This window comes from Vulpes vulpes, chromosome 10, assembly GCF_048418805.1.
Source record: "Vulpes vulpes isolate BD-2025 chromosome 10, VulVul3, whole genome shotgun sequence".
NCBI lineage: Eukaryota > Metazoa > Chordata > Mammalia > Carnivora > Canidae > Vulpes > Vulpes vulpes.
This window is the reverse complement of record NC_132789.1, coordinates 60369701-60389455: the sequence shown is the minus strand read 5'-3', so window position 1 is coordinate 60389455 and position 19755 is coordinate 60369701. Positions and strand designations below refer to the sequence as shown.

Here is a 19755-nt window from a genome sequence, read left to right as displayed (position 1 = left end):
GAATTGGGTTGAACAATAAATAGGGATTCACCAGAAAGATTAGGAGGGGGAAGAAACCCAAATAAGAAAAATATGCAGCAGTGTTTTAAAAAAAATGGAGTATTCGAGGGGAAATGTTTAATTTGGTATTTGAGGAATGGCTTGTCCATGAAATGTTCTCTGGTTACCCAGTCCACACATTGACCTACTCAAAATCCTGGCTATGCTTCTAGCTATGGCCACATGGTTCAACATTTAACTTTTTGAAATTATCTTGGTGTTTTTATATATAGTTGTTTAATATCTTGCATTGACCTAGTTCGTTCTTTCTTTCTTTCTTTCTTTCTATCTTTCTTTCTTTCTTTCTTTCTTTCTTTCTTTCTTTTTTGACCTAGTTATTTCTGAAAGACTGCTATCCCCTCCTGATCTGCCTAAGGATGGGAACCATGTGATACTGCTTAAATTGCCCCACAGTGCTTAGCATGAGAACAGGTGCCCAAAGCACGTATCCTGAAGTGTACACTGGGTCTTTTCACAGGTGGGTGGCACCACTTTGCCAGTGTAAGGGGTACAACTGTACTGTACTGCTTTTCTTCTGATGAAACACAACTATCACAAAATTCAATTAAATTGGATGCCAAAATGTTGCTTTAGAGCCATCATTCATACCAAATGATATAAATATTTTTAAGGTATAACTATCATTCATAATACCAAATGATATTGAGTCTTTTTAAAAGCAGAGTGTTCAAAAATGAAATATCATTAAGCTTGATAGGTGGCAGGAGAGACAATAAGGGATGGTTAGTCTGTGGTTCAGCCCATGGACTCTGAGTCACACCACCCAAATTCAAAGCCCAGCTCCACCATATTTGAGCTAAATGACTTCAAGCTATTCACGGCCACTTTGGGGCCTCAGTGAGTTGCTTTATCTATAAAACAGAGCTACTCATCAAGGGATTGCTATAAAATTTAAATAGATGATCATGTAAAGTTCTTGGAACAGTGATGACTAAGCTATTATTAGTTAAGTGAACGTTTTTAATGAGAGAATTTGTTATCTTCTAAATTACTAGTCATTAAATCATGTTAGCTGTACAGAAATCATACTTACAGGAAATCATCCCTTATGTTCCCATTAAAAGTGCCACACAGACCTAATGTTCTTCTTTTCCATGCACTAGTGAGCTGAATATAAATTCTTTCCCCATCTATAGCAAACAGAATCTTTAAACCAAATGTGGTTTTTAGAAGAATAAATAAGGATGACAGAGTTTGAATTTCAACAATTCCTGCAAGAAAAGAACATACATAAATCAGCTTTGAGACTCATAGGCCGTATTCTGAAATGCTAGCATATAAGACCAGAGTTCTTCTTTCAAGAGACTGGGAACTAAAATTTAGATAAAAGCTTGAAACATTTTCAAAGAGAGGGAGAGGGAGAGACCAGCTCCTGCTTCTGTGCTCCAGGGCCAATTTTTTGCCACCTTATGCTTTCTTTTTTCCCTTTCTGGGTCTTCAGCAGATCTTTTTAATGGATCGTCATGTCCACAGGTAATTTAGTTGGCAAGCATCTCTTGGCAGGTATGGGACAGTCCTTAGTATTTGAAGTCTGTCCTCTTTTTCGTGTGTGTGTGTGTGTGTGTGTGTGTGAACTTTCCCCAAACTGGTCATGATTCAATAAGGAAGTGGCACTTTCTTAAAAAATGCCCCATTTCCTTCAGACTGTCAGGAAAAAGGGGAGCCATTTTACAAGATACCTTTAGAGACAAGAAACTTGTGTTTGAGTCTGAACTAATGACTTTTGCCAGCACAGGTGTCCCTCCTGTCTCCTCACCAGAATTTCTGCCATCAATCTGGTCACCAGAAAGCTGAGAATCATTCTTTGATCACTTTGTCCCCCTTCCCCAACTAGCTCAAAGCCAATCTGTCACCAGATTTTTTTCCTAAATAATTTTTCTGTTTTCTTTCCATTTCCACCATCACTGCCTCACATCAGTTCCTCCTCCTTCTCTGCATGCCCTACTTCAGTATTATCCTAACTACTCCCCATGTTTCCTGCTAGCATCTCTTAGAGCCATTTCCGCATGGTTGCTATAGTAGTTCACAAAAAAGAGAGAGAGAGAGAGACTGCATCAGTTTTCTCATTAAAACTTAATATTTATTTGGTTAAACCACAGGAGACTGTTATCTTTGTACATAAGAATGGTCAAAAAAAAAAAAAGAATGGTCAAACAGTGATAAGTTCATATTCAATTTCAATTTCATATAGAGTTCAACCTCCTTAACATGACGATGAATAGCATAACCGTGTAATTTGTAATATAAATTGGGACATCTCTGGGAGTGAGAGTATTAACAATAACTATGCTGGAACACAGGCAGGAACAAGAAAACCCATAATGATGTCCTGCATCTAAGGCTTTCCCCACTCTCATCTCCACCTGTGTGTCTTTTCTCATGGCTGGACATTCTCCATCATCCTCTCCAGGCTTTCACGGAACCAAACTAGTTAGTTTCCCCTAAACACATCACACCGTTCTATCCCTCTTGCTTTGCATGGAACACTTTCTCCTCCTCCTTCCTCCTGGTAATCCTCTGCTTTGAAAACTTAACTACACCTGCACACTCCTGCCTGAGGCTGAGGGAGCTGCACTCACTGAGCCCCCCAGAGTCCCTTTGAGTTTATCCTATTTTATGTAAGTAGCTGTTTGCTTGTATCTCTCCTCTTGCAAACTCTAGGCCACCTGAGTTCTCTAGTTCCCCCAAACATGGTCATCTCTGAAGTGTCTAGCTGAGAGTTTGGCAACACCTGGATACTCAAATGTTAGGTTAGTCGGTCAGCAGGAAAAGACTGCATTTAGCTTGTTTTATTGCTGTTGTTAATGTAAGGAAAGTACAACACTGCTTCTTACCATTCAGATTGAAGCCTTGGTTAGGACTGGTAAGGATTTGTCCTCCTCTACTAAGGGTCACTTGTTTGTTAAAATCATCATCCAGAATTAGAGTTATAGACTGAAGGCAGACCAAGCCAAGGTTCTGCAAAAAAATCAAATTGTCAGTTAAAGGAATGAGAGAAATAGAGACATAGAAAGAGACAGTGATAATGGGAAAGGGGAATGGGGAAAAACAAGAGAGAGACAGGGGAGAAGAAAGAGGGAAGAGAGTACACATAGTTAACAATTTCTGGTATGTAAAAGGCTTCAGTATAAGTAATATAATAATAATTACCACATAATCTATTTTATATGCCCCCATTACTAATAAAATATGTATTTATATGTATTTATATAGTACATTAAGTACCATATACATGCCTATATTTTACATAGAACATTAAATAAAAATGTTCTCAGCAAAATGCCAATAGTTATGTTTTCCATAGTATATTGTTAAAGTACCCCTCCAAATTCATTTAAGTGGCATATTAGACATAAAAAAAATTCAGTAAGGATAAAAACAAAGAGAATTAGGATTCTATGTAGAAAGCTTATTCAGACTCTGATGTATTGCAAAGGAAAAAATCAAACTGTAAAAAAACAAAGTAGTTCAGAATTTTTGTTAGAAATAACCATTTCATATTGGAACGAAACTAGAAAATTAAAGATTTCTGCAAAATTTTGACTCTCTGACTTAAAGAGAGGAAAATCTGTGTGTCTTTACAAATAACTGATGTGTTTATTTTAAAAAGATTGTAAATAAATATTCCAGTATGAAATTCATCATATCTATTTAGAATATATGAAATCTATTCACTCTTATCAAGAATCACCTCTTTAAAATAGGAGCTTTTGAAATAGCCAAAAGTTTAGGTCCATTGTGCAATCATGCATGATATGTTTAAAAAACTATACATACAAATACCATTTTTTAAGAAAGAAAATACAGTTGAATGCAAAGCATTTAATCTAAAACACAGTTTCATATTTTAACATCAAATCAGGATACATGATAAAATCAATAGTAAAACATAAATTATCAACCATCTTTCTTTCTTTGTCAAATGTAGAATAACAATGCCTCTTGACAATCATTTTTGAAGAAAATAACTGTATCCATTCATATTATCACTCTTAACCTAGAATCAAGCAGCTTGAGTCAAAAACAAAAACAAACAAACAAACAAACAAAAAACATTAGATATTCCTACCTGTTCACAGTGAGCTTTCTGTAGAGTGATTGTGAATTTATCTTTTCCAGTTCCTTTCACAAGGATGTATTGGCACATTCCAATAAAAGAATAATGTCGACCATCAAATGTTGTAAAATGAGAATCCCCAACAACGGAGCATTGAACTACCAAAAAAAAAAAAATCATAAAAATAAGAAAAGACAAAAAGAAGAAGGAGAGAGAGAGAAGGAGAAGGCGTAGAAAGAAATCACATTTATTCTTAAAAAGCAAAAAGTTGATTCATGGTAAATAATCATGCATCAAAAAGAATAACTAAAGTGTCTAAAATGTACCAGCTTGACAAACTTACCAGATTATGTTATGAAGGTTAACTTAAAATTTATTAAATGACAGCACTTCCATGTACTTTTTAGGTTTCGTAATATTTATAGTACTTCAATAAGTTGTCACCAGTTTCCTGCTCAAAGCTATCCTTCACTCAATTTTCCATTTATCCTCTGAATATCTGAATTTATTGATCATTACATCTCTTGTTATATATGAGATGACCTCATAAAAATCATTACTATCTTCCTTCAATTTAAAAAAGCTGAGACTTTTTCTTTAAAAACATTTTAAAAGATTTACCTGGACAGTCATGCTCAGTGCAGTTCCAAACTCCACCAGCACATACACTAAATGAAATTGTAAGAATATGAATTATTGGTAGAGAGAAACTGTATTAATGTTTGCATCAGCGTACTGGTTAATGTACCAAAGCATACCATGTTTATAGGTTCAGGATACTCTGACTTGAAAAATATATTGACAGGAGTTCAATTAACTGAAAAATTTGGACTGGCCAGTGCCTAAATTATTATCTATTGTGTGTCATCCCTAAGTCACTAAAATGACACAGAGGGAATACAGAATGGTCAGGGACAAAAGTCCTATGCAAACAGAGAACTTCTGTTTTATGTCCTCTCATTGCTTAAACTAAAAAAAAAAAAAAAAAAAAAAAAAGTCACACATGAAAACTATTTGCCTATATTATTAGAGAAATATTCATAAACAGCTAAATCAATAAATTATCCCATCTATTACAAATTAAGAAATTTCTTTTGAGGATCATGAGACATTAGAGAGAAAGGATGTACTGTTATGTTAGATAAATTGCCATCTGCAAGCAACGAGTTTGAGGTTAGGAGGCCAGAAGGATGGAAGCAGAGTCTCTGCAGGCAGGAGCTTAAATCAGTATCTAAGAACATGGTCTGGGGACACCCGGGTGGCTCAGCGGTTGAGCGTCTGCCTTCAGCCCAGGGCATGATCCTGGAGACCAGGGATCGAGTCCCGCATCGGGCTCCCTGCAGGAAGCCTGCTTCTTCTCCCTCTGCCTGTCTCTGCCTCTCTCTGTGTGTCTCATGAACAAATAAATAAAAATAAGAACTCTTAAACTTCTTTAAAAAAAAAAATAAGAACATGGTTGGTTATATACCTGCATGTCACTTACATTGACATCAAAGGGAAAATGGACTGATGATATTTATGCCTGCTTCTTTATAAGACTTCCCAGGAGGGATTCTAAACGTCTCTAATCATGGCCAAGTATTGGCAATAGGGAGAGTCACTCCTGAAAGTACTCAGTAGAGAAGGCCAGGGGTGCTGTCAAGTTCTAAGTATGTGCAAAGTACTGGTTATAAGCAAGAAGAAAATGCAACAGAGGCATTACATGGGTATATGATTTGATGGGATTATTGCCAAAGGAAGTGGGTAGAATTAAATCACAAAAGAAATTAAGGATTTTCTAGATTTTTTCTAGATTTTTTTTTTCTGAACTTGCTTTCATCTTTAAACATGAAAATATGTATGGCCCCCTGCCTCCCTCCTTCATAGACTACATAGATAGGATGCAAACCGTGTCTTGGAATTTTTGGAAGAAAATCAGTAATAAGTATATTCCTTTAAACATATGTCATGGTAAAGATATCAATAGCCAGGTGCCCAGAAATAAATTGGCTGAACATTAATCACATACCATTCAGTACATTCTTGTTCAATTTTTGAACCAACTGAATAAGCTAATCCATGAAAACTACACGGGGGCAGTTTTCCAAGGAGATGCAAGTCCCATTGTCCATTATGAGGCCTATTTAAGAAAAATACGTATCAAATTCTCAAAAGAAATAACAAAAAAGTATTCTTTAAATATAATAATTGAACCAACTTTTATTGAACACCTGCTTGCACCAGGTGCTGGAGAAATACATATATAATTTTACTTTTAAAAAGGTTACTAAAAAAATAATGATTAAAAAAATAAGGTTACTGACAACTTGGCTCTATCTCAATCAGTAGCTACCGTCAAAGGATCTCTTTCAGTGATTTTCAAATTTCTTATCCCATGACTTGCTACCAAAAACTCAAGTTTCACTACACAAAACAAGGACAACTGGACAGTATTTCCTCGCTTTCAAGGAAGAAAGGGAGAGAAGGGGAGAGAAGACTTATTCTTGGCTTAATTTCTGTTCGTCTCAAAAGGAGAGACTTACGCTATTGTCACACAGATGATAAAGAGCCGGGTCGTGCTACCCAAAGGACCAGTGCAGAGGAACAGCATTTGCTACCTCTCATTCTTCAGCCAGAATGTACATCAACCATGTCATCAAGCATATGCTTCCTTCAGCTGCCCTTTCTCCAGAGCAAGGATTCCCAGGTGAAGGAAGCATTGACTTATATTTTGGCACATGGATATTTATTCTGGCTCAAGCTCCGTAGTGTATCAATGGTAACAAATGGTTCAGGCCTGGCACTGGTCTAAAGATTATGCCTTGAACAGTGCTGACAGACCAACGGACTGAGGTCCACAGACCGGATTCCAAGTGGTCCTCACTCATACTAAGTTCACACCTCTGGGATTCTACTTTTTTAATCTGTAAAAATAAAAGGATTCGAGTAAATCTCAGTGTTCTTGGTAAAGGTCTATCAGTAGAGCATTCATCTTCACCTCACCTAGTTTTAAACCTCACCTGTATCACTTGCTATGCTACTTCTAATTTCAAATATTAAAACTACATCAGGACTAAAACCTTATACTGCCAAAATGTGAGGCTTTTTTAAAATTTGCTTTCATCTTCAAAATATGAAAATATACAAGTTATTGAATATCAATAACTATCTAAGAGAACAAAAGGTTTGTCCTGGTTAACTTCAGGATTATGGATTCCATGGGGCGCCTGGGTGGCTCAGTGGTTGAGCGTCTATCTTTGGCTCGGGTCGTGATCCCAGGGTCCTGGGATTGAGTCCCACATTCGGCTCCCTGGAGGGAGCCTGCTTCTTCCTCTGCCGGTGTCTCTGCCTCTCTCTGTGTGCCTCTGATGAATAAATAAATAAAATATTTTTTTCCTTTTTTAAAAAAAATGGACTGTGGATTCCAAATTCCCTGGAAAATGTACAAAGTAGAAAAGTACCATTCCTGGTCACTTCGAGGATCAAATCCTACAAGGGTAGAAAATGCAACAGCCCTAATGTCCTGAGACAGGACAGTATGACATGAGTCTTAGATCATTGGATACTAGTTTCCATGAGTACATACATCATTTCTTTCACCGAGTGCTTACCGTCTGCGCAGTAACATCCATCAAGACAATGGAGATTGCTCCCAAGACACTGTTTCTCAAACGTGCAAGTTGGTGGGCAACAGCTGATACAATCCCGGTGGACGAAGCTATCATCACATTTATCAGCTAAAATGGGCAAACAAGGGAGCTGTAAGTCAAATTTACTCACCTCTCTTTCAAAAAAGGTACAGCATCTCGAAAAGTATGCAAGTTTACCAATGTACTGTGTCAATGACAGATCCCTGCAAATCATTAGTTTTGAGCACTACGGAAAGTTTTAAGTACTAGGATAAACCTGAAATTAACAAAAATACACAGTGTTTAGAAAATTAAAAAAACAAACAAACAAAAAAACATACTACATGCTGGAAAGTCATCTCTCCAGTCTTGGATAGGGTAGCCAGCATGGGAACAGGCCCTGGCGTACTCCGTGGCTGCTCGACAATAGGTTTCATCATCATCAGTTCTGGAAAGTGAAAAGACAGAGCCAGAGTCACACAGGAAATATTGGCAGAAACCATGCCTCTGAGCTCCTGCTCTCTAGAAATGCTAATTGCATAATGAATTGAATATTCTAGTATTAACTGATGATAGCATGTGCGTATCATGTACAATAACACAGAAAACATAGAAGCGTGACATCCCAGCTTAAAAGGGCCTGGGATGAAGACTAAGTTGTCTTCATCAAACTATTTCAATTATTTGGCCACTTTTCTTTTGATTCAATAGACTACCTGTACTGAAAAAAAATTCTGTTTTAATTATGACGTTCTGCTCAGAAACTTTGTACATATTGCTTTCCTCCCACACAAAGCATCCCAGATCTTTTAGAAAATCCTATTAATAAATATAAAAAAGTTTATATTTATAAATTTACATCTATACATCCCATTATAATAGATAAAAATCTATCACAATAAAAGCATCATATATGAAAATTATGTCCAAAATATCATGCTCTTAATATAAGCTGGAATAAAACCAATACTCATGAAACCATAGCAGTTTTGAAAGATTGAGTAAATAGCATTTTACTTTAAGATTTAAAAGGTTTTTAATTCTTTCTCTTTTTTTTTGTTTGTTTTTTATTTTTAATTCTTTCAAGCTTAAATCGTTAAGGCTAGTTACTTTTATAATTTTGCCAAGAGTAAATAATCTCTCATTGTTTTCTTATAATCACCCTAGGAGCTCCCGTCAAACAAATATAAGAGGCCTGCCAATTCCCAAAGCAGATTAACACAGCATCTCTAAAATAAGCAGGTTTTATAATAAGGTAGTGGACTTGTTTTTCAATCCAATTCAAACTCAAAATTGAATAGTTAAACATCTTACAAGATAATGACCTTAAGAATGTTGTATTTTGTGAACCTTAGCATTTCCAGTATCTCTGCTGTAAAAGCCACTCATCTCAAATTGCACTTATCCTGTGCTACTGTAATTGGAGTCGCATAGCTTATCTAGTCCAATTAACTGAGCTTCAGAGGGGAAAAAAAGGACTGAGCATGTAAACTTCAGAAGCTCAGAAAATATTCTAAACCTCCAAACAAAAATTTCTCTGAAAAACAGGGTAAGCTAAAATTCTTGAATTCCTAGAAAGATAATAAGTTTCTGATTTATATTTAAATACGTGCATTGTTTCCTATAATTAATAGAGGCTTGAAAGTTAACAAAGTACCTGAATATTGGTTTCCCACCCCAATGCAACTATTATTAAAATAGCTACCATATCTTAAGTATCTATGTTAACTCTCGGATCCATGCCAGGCCCATTACACTTAGTATCACACGAAAATTCACAATTAGGCAAGAAAGAAGTTATTATTCCAATTTAGTGAGGCAGGGGGAATGAGCTTATTTGCTCCATTTTGGATGTTAGCTTTTTTAATCATGAAAATGAGCGTTAAATAATCATTGTTTTTAAACCAATTGACTTTGGAATGGCAAAGTTAAAAGCATGTCCTTGCTGCTAGGTTTATCATTGTTTGTTTCAAATTTTTATTTAAATACTAGTTAGGTAACATACAGTGTAACATTGGTTTCGGGAGTAGAATTCAGTAATATTGTCACTTACATTTAACACTCAGTGCTCATCCCAACAAGTGCCCTCCTTAATGCCCATCGTCCATTTAACCCATCCCAGCCACTCCAAAAGGAAGAAAAAAAGAGAGGGAGGCAAACCATAAGAGACTATCGAATATAGAGAACAAACCAAGGGTGGGTCTATCATTCTTAAAAGAAAAAACAGGAGGGCATAAGTTCAAAGATTGTTATTATAACATCCTTCCGATTCCAACTCAGATGTCATCTCCTTTGTGGAGCTATGGTAGGCATTGTCCGATGAAGCCAGCAATTTTCTGCTCCACATCCATAGCACTTCACATTTAGAGCATGTGTCATTGCTGGACACCTGCTTCTGCCCCCATGAGAACGTGAGTCCCTAGGACAGAGTCCATGTCTACACTATTTCAGTCTCTTCAAGATGTGGGCACAGTGCTCTCAGCTCAGAATAGAAGATAAGCAAACGTGAGCTGGATTGAATTCCACATGCGATCACAATGCCAAGAGGAAATTAATTTGTGTACAGCAAATTCACAATTCTATTCTCCTGATACAGGATCTCAGTGGTGCCATCCCCTGATATAAGAAATGAAGAGAATCTCCTTCAGGGGAGAAAGGATGTAAGCCTAAGCCTGGGTAAAATATTGAGACAAGTAAAAAGGCTACTAATCAACAGTAGTTTCTCACCTCTGTTTAATCAAGACCCACTTACTTGATTTATAATGTCCTTCTTTTTGGTATTACATGCCCGCCCTGCCCCCAAACCTGGCTCTGCACCTCAAACACATCACTTAAGATATCAGTTGATTTTAGCCACTAAAAGGTGTTTCCCTATCCTGCCATTTTTATTTTCCCTGGAGAAAGCGGTGGGATTCCAAAATCTAAAGCCTACGGATATCAAAATTCCAAAAGACAAAAATGTTAGTCCCTCAATGATGATATTTCAGATGATGTAAGTATAACAGAGGCTGTTCTTTTGTGTGTTTTTTGGTCTCCAGAGCCTGCTTCTCATCAGTGTTAGAACTCCCAAGTTTTTGTTGAGCATATGGCTGCCCAGCCAAAAACAGTACTTCCCATCTGTCCTTGCATCAAGGTGTGGCCATGTTCCTAAGTTCTGTCCAAAGGGTTAAAAGTGTTCATGGAACTTCAGATCACTTCCTTTAAAAAGCTGCCAGCCAGCCCTCTACTTCCTTTTCTCCCTTTCTAAGAGCTAAACTATTGATGTGGTAGTAGGGATTCGGTTATGGCAATAAAATTGAGATTAGTACCTTGGGCCTTGGGAGGAGTAACAGCAATAGCATCACTGTGTCATTGGAAAACTCATGGAGTGGACGCATGGTATGATCTCAGTACCACTTACAAACTTGGACTTTATAGGAGAGAAATATAAGCTTCAATTTAATATAAGCCATCGATACTCTGACAATTGAAGCAGTCAAACAATATCCTAACTAATAAATGGAAAATGACTTTCCCGGATCTGCCAAATAATATTTCATCTCAGTCGACCTGCAAAGTGGGTGCTAAAGATGATAATGCCAAAGGGGAGTGAAAAGACTACTGGAAAATGGCCAAAGAATGAGTTGTGGTGGAATAAGAACAATTTTTAATTCCATATACTTGGCTAAATTAAAACCATGAACTACCTGTAGAGATCCTCAAAAAAAAAAAAAGACTGAGTAAAAGAGCAAAGATATAACAAGTAGCGTTTAAAAATAAAAGCAAAAAATAAATAAATAAAATAAAAATAATAAAAATAAAAATAAAAATAAAAGCAGTCATGGGACTGCCATCCTCGCTGCTGGGGGCATATGCCCCAGCCCCTGCACCACCCCTGCTGCTGCCTGGGCAGGGGGAAGGAGGGGGCACGGTGCCTGTAATTATTAAACATGAATTCAACTTAAAAAATAAAATAAAAATAAATAAAAATAAATAAAAATAAAAACAAGTAGGGAATAAATATTGTAAAATATTGTTAGGTCAGCCTCCAATATTTGAGGCAGATGGGGAGCTCTTTCAAAACTCCCACATTAGTTCATATATCCCTGAATGTAGAGACTATACACATAAATATATAACTGTACTCTATTCAAAATTAACAAGTATCCCAAAAAAGTTTAACATCTGAAAAACGTCATTATATTCATTATTTTTATAATAATCTCCATTAACTAAAGCAGAAGAGTTCTAAATAAGACAATGTCACACTATCTTAACTTTCCCTCTTTGTTCTCACCTTTAATAAACTTCTCTACAATCTACAAGCTACACAGTGATGTGTAAGTGGTTTTACTCAATCAAAAATTAGTCTAGTCTTTTACAACAAAGTTCCCATGTATCATTTACACTTCTTGAGTTTCATAAAACATGCAGATTTATTAAAATTTCTTGAGATATTCCTGAATATTCAAGATGGTTAATTAAATACTCTTGGTAAATTTTTGGAAAAAAATAGTAAAAAAAGACTTTAATAAGAGGTAACCTATAGTAACTTCTGCATCGATGAACATATTATGATGGGTCTCACTAAATTTGTTCCCTAGACAACCATCTAGTCTAGGTGTTCTTAATGTGTAAGAGTTGGGTGACCTTGGGTGGGACAAAGATTACACGTGTAATTTCACTAATCTCCAACTGACACTTGGCATTTTCTTCAATTACTCATATAAACAACACATCACAATGTTCTCAGCAATATCTGTGATCTTGTCAACAATTTATCTCACATCTCATTTTTCAATGTTTTCATTTCTAATTACAATTGTTGCAGATATCTCAAAATATTGTTTACACTCATCATCATGTCAAACAATAGTAGTTATAGTTAGACCTGCAAGGTATATAAAAAACACATATATCATAAATTCATTTCTTTTACTATTTTGATAACTCTGTTTCAATATAGTTTCTTTTGTAGTTTTATGTGTTTGATTTTGCACATTTCAAAACATTATTTTGGAAGAATCTATTGACATCTCTAAACTCCTAAAAGGGATCCATGGTACAAGCCATATTTAAGAATTGCTGTATTCAGTTCCTGCTGCTTCTAGAACCCATTTAGACTATATGTATTATCCAGCAAGCTTTTAATAGCTATTAGTGCAGTTTATGTTTTACATTTCCATTATACTTTGTGAACTGCTGAGAGGGCTACATTACAGAAGTGGTTTTTGCTCTTCTTTTTGGATAAAGAAAATTCAATTACAAATACTAATGATTTCACTTACTTGCAAAGATCATTAACACAGCTGGCAATATACAAATATGGATCAATATATTCATGGCAGCTCAAAAAAGGGAACTGCAGCAATATCTGACACTTGAAGAAGATGGCCTGTGTGGAAGAGGACGACAGTCATCAGAACATATTTAATGATACACGTGTGCTCTCATTTCTTCCACTGATCTATTGGCAGGACCCTCTGTTCTTACCAGGAAAGGGAAGGTAATTCATCCTTATAGTAACCATTTTTCTAACTACGTATTTGCACAATGAGTACGTAGCGCCCTCATGCAACTCATTACATTCACTATTTCTAAATAATCTTCAAGTTATTCCTGTTGCAGAGACATTCCCTGAATTTTACAGTGTTTAATTATGTCATGTTTGCACTAAAAGTGCTTAATATTCAATATACAAATACAATATGTGTATATTATACCCAACATGCCCAAACTTTTCACATCAAATTTACCTCAAATGCTGGCATTCCACTGGAGCACGGATTGGGAAAATCTGAGGGTGTGGGTACACATTTGGTGTCATCTAGAATTTGCACCGACCAACTATTTGCAAACATAGCAATGTCTTCTGTATAGTCCTCTGTTTCATACAAACACACACACACACAGAGAGAAATATGTGTATCAGCATCACTTTACCCAAACACAGCTCATCAACTTCCTGGTCAAAAATTTAAATTCAATAACTTTATAATTAGCAATGATTGCCAGTGATATTAGACTATAATATTACCTTAGCATGATAACAATACATCACACAAAGTGTAAGCACCAAATCAAAGTTCACATCGTTGGAGAGAGAAAAAGCAAACATTGTTGAAGCAACATGAGGCGGGACTAAAAGTGAATGGTGCAACATGCACACCAGTAAAGCACTCATTAGCCTGAGTATGTTGTAGAGAGGAGAAAAATACACCTAAAACTAAGAAGCATAAGTAAGAGTTGGGGTGAAATTTTTCAGACAGTCCCCTCATTATATTTAACATCAATCAAAACCTTACTAAAACCGTAGTTCCATTTTTGAGGTACACAACAATAAAAAAAAGTCTTCCATGGAGATTTCAGAGGATAACCACACAGACAACGAGAGACTGGAAGAGACACCCAGAGAAGACTAAGAAGGGAATCCATTTCATCTGAAGATGACCAATAGTGTTTCTAAACATGCTCAGGACAGGTTGCTAAAGAATCGTGCTACTATCCCACATTGTGTAGAGGCGACCTTCAGGAGCTAATGTGCAGGCAGCAGCAGACAGATGGTTGGTGGTGAGGCTTCTGGGTCCCTGCTCCACATCAAGCTTAAAACGTCTCAGCACCTGGCCTGAGAACCAGCCCAGGGCCTCATATGAAAAATAATCTTGCCCCACATTTAGAGGAAGGTTGAATCTAAAATCTCAAAGATGTAGGAGAACCAAACAAGGTAACATCTCAAAGTTTCATCTAAGACAACTGTCAGATATGAGCTTTAGGTTCCTCACCACTTAAGTTTATGCACTGATGACAAGCTTCTGCACTACTAAAATAAGTAACTTGGGCCCGATGTTTGACCACTCTTGCTCAGCATCTTCAAGATCCGACCATGTCTGCGTATAATACCAAGGCTTGGGGAGAATGTGGTGGGAGTTCATCTACAAGAATGCTTCCTTCTCTTTGTAAAATCCCCAACTTTATTGTGGCCTGGAAGACTTTTTCGATCTGGCCCCTGTACTCCCCTCACTCCCCATCACCGTCACCCACCACACCCACCCCCACACCCCCTATATCCTTCACCCTTAGTCCTGCTCAGTCTACTCCAGGCGTACTGGCCTTATTTAAACTGCTCTCCACTCAAGCTCATTCCCACCTTGCTCCTGCTCCTCATCCTTCACAATTCCCTCCAATCTTCCCTCTGCAATCCTCCTTACTTCATTTAGGTGTCTGGTTTTTTGTTTTTTGGTTTTTTTGGGTGTCTGTTTAATAGGACTTCCTCAGACACATCTTCTCTGTCACATGATCCGGACTACTACCAAACACACCCTGTCGTATCACTCTTAATCTCCTTTCCCAACTTCTTTTTCTCATAGCTGCTGTTGCTTACAAAAATTATATTTTAATTAGACTCTCTTCATTTTGTCTTCTACATTTAGGGGTAATAGTTTGTCAAAGATACCCCTATTGCTTATCCCTAGTTTAGTATCTGGCATGTAGTAGGTGCTCAAAATATATTTGCTAAGTAAGTGAATGAGGCCTCCTGTGTGGATCAGCACTTGAGCATCTGCCTTTGGCTCAGGGCGTGATCTCGGGGTCCTGGGATTGAGTCCCACATCAGGTTCCTTGGGGGGAGCCTGCTTTTCCCTCTGCCCACGTCTCTGCCTCTCTTTCTGTGTCTCTCATGAATAAATAAATAAAATCTTAAATAAATAAGTGAATGAATCAATTGGGGTTTGCAAAATTTAAATAGACTATTAGAACCCTAAACCTTTCAAGTTTGGCCCACCTCATTATCTCTGATATTGTTGGTAAATGTTACACATTGAACCAAGCATTGGCCTGGTCTAATATATATTTTTTAAAAAGGTTCATTTATTTTAAAGAGAGCACACAGGTGCACATGCATGGGGCGGGGGGGGCAGAGGGGGGGAGAGAGAATTGCTAGGTGATGGCCCCCTGAGCACGGAGCCCCACGCAGTGATCGGATCTTAATGACACTGAGATCATGACCTGAACCAAAACCAAGAGTCCAACCCTCAGCCAACAGAGCCATGCAGGGGCCCGTAATATACCTTTTTGAAAAGGAAAAACTGATGCTACTTGTTTTTGTTTTTTGTTTTTTGTTTTTTTTAAACTAGTGAAAGAGAGCGCATATGTGTGCACGAGAGAGCTGGGAGGGGAAGGGCAGAGGGAGAGTGAGAAAGAGAATCTTAAGCAGGGTCCAGGCTCAGCCCAGAGCCCAGGTAGGGCTCAATCCCAGGATCCTGAGATCATGACCTAAATTGAAAGAGTCTGAAGCTCAACTGACCGAGCCACCCAGGTGCCCCTGATGTTTCTTTTAAGTAAATGTATAGTTACATTTTGTTTCAAAACATCATCATTTTTGAAAATTCTGCAGGATCAAAAATATTACCCAAAGGCCCACTGATTTCAATATCAATGCACAAATTTTAATGTAACTAAACAGCCTGGATAGTCCCCTAGAGTTCACTTTAATTCTAGCTTAAAACTACATATTTAGCTATTTTTGTAACAATGCATTAATAAGAGTCACAAAAGTTGGTTATAATGAGACTTTAAGTCCATATCAATTGGTAGTCTGGAAGCCTGCAAAACTCAGTTTAAAATGTTTCGTATAAGATACGTTCGTTAGATTACTCCTTTCTGCCCCTGGACGCCGCCGAGTAAGCGTCGTTAACGTCTCCCCTCCCACCGCCGTCATGTCTAAGTCAGAGTCTCCCAAAGAGCCCGAGCAGCTGCGGAAGCTCTTCATCGGAGGTTTGAGCTTCGAAACGACCGATGAGAGTCTGAGGAGCCATTTTGAGCAACGGGGGACGCTTACGGACCGTGTGGTAATGAGAGACGCCAACACCAAGCGCCCCAGAGGCTTTGGCTTCGTCACGTCCGCCACCGTGGAGGAGGTGGACGCGGCCCTGAACGCTCGGCCGCACGAGGTGGACGGGAGAGTCGTGGAACCAAAGAGGGCTGCTCCCGAGAGGATTCTCAAAGACCCGGTGCCCACTTAACTGTGAAAAAGATTTTTGTCGGTGGCATTAAAGAAGACACTGAAGAACATCATCTAAGAGATTATTTTGAACAGTTGGGAAAATTGAAGTGATTGAGATCATGACTGACCCAGGCAGTGGCAAAAAGAGAGGTTTTGCTTTTGTGACCTTTGACGACCACGACTCTGTAGACAAGATTGTCATTCAAAAATACCATCCTGTGAACGGCCACAACTGTGAAGTAAGGAAAGCCCTATCGAAGCAAGAGATGGCTGGTGCTTCATCCAGCCAAAGAGGCCGAAGTGGTTCTGGAAACTTTGGTGGTGGTCGTGGAGGTGGTTTTGGTGGGAATGACAACTCTGGTCGTGGAGGGAACTTCAGTGGTCGAGGTGGCTTCGGTGGCAGTCGAGGTGGTGGTGGATACGGTGGCAGTGGGGATGGCTCTAACGGATTTGGTAATGACGGAAGCAACTTTGGAGGTGGCGGAAGCTATAACGATTTTGGCAATTACAACAATCAATCCTCAGATTTTGGACCCATGAAAGGAGGAAATTTTGGAGGCAGAAGCTCTGGCCCCTATGGTGGTGGAGGCCAATACTTTGCCAAACCACGAAACCAAGGTGGCTATGGCGGTTCCAGCAGCAGCAGCAGCAGCTATGGCAGTGGCAGAAGGTTTTAATTACTGCCAGGAAACAAAGCTTAGCAGGAGAGGAGAGCCAGAGAAGTGACAGGGAAGCTACAGGTTACAACAGATTTGTGAACTCAGCCAAGCACAGTGGTGGCAGGGCCTAGCTGCTACAAAGAAGACATGTTTTAGACAATACTCATGTGTATGGGCAAAAAACTCGAGGACTGTATTTGTGACTAATTGTATAACAGGTTATTTTAGTTTCTGTTCTGTGGAAAGTGTAAAGCATTCCAACAAAGGGTTTTAATGTAGTTTTTTTTTTTGCACCCATGCTGTTGATTGCTAAATGTAATAGTCTGATCATGACGCTGAATAAATGTCTTTTTTTAAAAAAATAAAAATAAAAAATAAAATGTTTCGTATAAAATATAAGTAAAGTGATTTCTTGTACATATTGGAACACTTTCTAAGAGTAAAAATGAGGCATTATTAATTGCTACATTGGGAAAAACAAGAGTAAACCAGGGCTTCTATTTTGATGTGTAGCTAGCTATAAACATGAATTATGGAACCAGAATCTCAGTGAGCCAATCAATTAAAATATTTCTATATCCACAGAAATTCTGAAAAGCCTCATTTCTTTGTGAAGTCATCCCTGAAGAATGAGTAGGGATGCAGGAAGAAATACAATTTTAATCACTGTTAAGAAACTATGCATTCAATGGCTTTCAATCAAACTAACTCAGTGCCTCTAAAGATTTATCTAATCAGCAAAGAGTGAGTTAAAAAACAAAAAAAAACAAACAAAAAAAACACTAGGCATGTGAAAGCTAAAGGTAATACAGCTTGTCTGTAGACATTTTCTTGCATTATTACAGAATGGGAGATAATTGGAGGGCAGCTTTCTGTGACATCCTTGTAAGTTCTTGTGCTAGTTTTTTTATTACTCTGCTTTCCGCTGTGCACCGAAAAAACTATGAAAAAGCTGATATCTCTCTTTAGGCTCTTCCTACATACTTTCCAGGGTCCTTCTTGCCTTCTGCCAATTTAGCCATAATTCAGTCCACTTGCCTCCTGCCGGTCTTCTTCCAGCTATAATCTGCTAACACTCTTCTGCACGCTGCCCAGTTATCTAACCACTTTATGAGCAAACGTTTTATGTCCCAGGTCATCAAAGTCTGTCTGACCCTTAACTTAAATCCTTGCCTGAGTCTCTTGGCCTCTAGCAAGAGCAGATGCTGTGTTATATCCTCACCTTTGTACCATGTTCCCCAGACGTCCCAGGGCAAGCTGCCCACAGCTGTTTTTCTAACTCTAACACTGAGAACTGAATTAAGTATTATTTTCTTCATGAAGCTTTGATAGCAAAGAAAAAGAAATCAATAATGACCATCTGATTGGTTCCAAACCATCCTTCCTAGTACAGGCTCAAGATTCCAAGTTTGTGAATCCTCTTATTCTAAATATCTAACTGGATACAAAACACTAGTCCATGGTGATCTCAAAACTGTACATCTGCATGGTGCTTACAGACTTTTGGGCACTTTCACTTATATTTTCTCATTTGATCCTCAAAGGCTCGGAAGCTTTTAGGGTCATTATTACTATCTTCATTTTACACACGAGAAAAACTGATTGCTTGGAATCCTCTTCTTCATTCTCAGTGTTAATAAACTAATCCTGATGATGCATTATCCATCTTGGGTAAAACGTTTGCATTTTAACATGGGCCTCTTAAACCAATGTCTTTAATCAAATGTTTCCCTATTAGCTCCATTCTAGGCTTATTGAGAATACTTGGGGATGATTATAAATCAGCTAAAATGTATTCAGTATTAACTATGTGCCAGGCAACGGATGAAATATTTTACATGGATTACCTCATTTAATCCATGCAACTCCATACTATTATTATATCACTAAATTTAGAAAGTTTAATATGTGGCAAAGCAGAATTTGAACCCTATCGTCTGACTCCAGAACCCACAGTCTAAGTAGGACTTTCACTGTCTCTTAAAACACAACATACGGGTGACACTTCTCTATAAATTTTAAAGTATAAAACAAAAGCATGACATGGCACTATTACAGATTAAAAATCAGTTTCTCATACATTTATCTAAGCATGGGATTAGAAGCCAGTCAGATGGATAACCCAACCCTGACAGTACCATTTACAAGCTATGTTACATTGGGCACATCACCTTGTGTCCTCATGGTACAATTAAGAAAATTGGAAGAAAAGGGTAAGAAAACCCTTACAGGATAGTGTAAGGGTTGGGGATAATATAGATACATGAACTGTTATCACAAATAGTATCAAGGTACATTATTAGTGCTGACAACACTGAATTCGGAATTAATATATTTCTATTTTACAGATGAAAAAAATTGAGCATCAGAGAGATCAAATGAGTTGCCTCA

At 37.8% G+C, this 19755-nt stretch overlaps 1 protein-coding gene across 1 annotated transcript in view; it reads right to left on the bottom strand.

Moving 5' to 3' along the window:
* OTOGL (otogelin like) overlaps positions 1-19755 on the bottom strand; it is a 133409-nt gene that overhangs the window by 92849 nt on the left and 20805 nt on the right. Inside the window, 10 exon segments of the mRNA XM_025992164.2 lie at positions 1094-1271; positions 2895-3018; positions 4130-4275; positions 4739-4785; positions 6126-6190; positions 6193-6236; positions 7708-7833; positions 8067-8173; positions 12993-13099; positions 13461-13588. Coding sequence (XP_025847949.2) covers positions 1094-1271; positions 2895-3018; positions 4130-4275; positions 4739-4785; positions 6126-6190; positions 6193-6236; positions 7708-7833; positions 8067-8173; positions 12993-13099; positions 13461-13588 — 1072 coding nt within the window.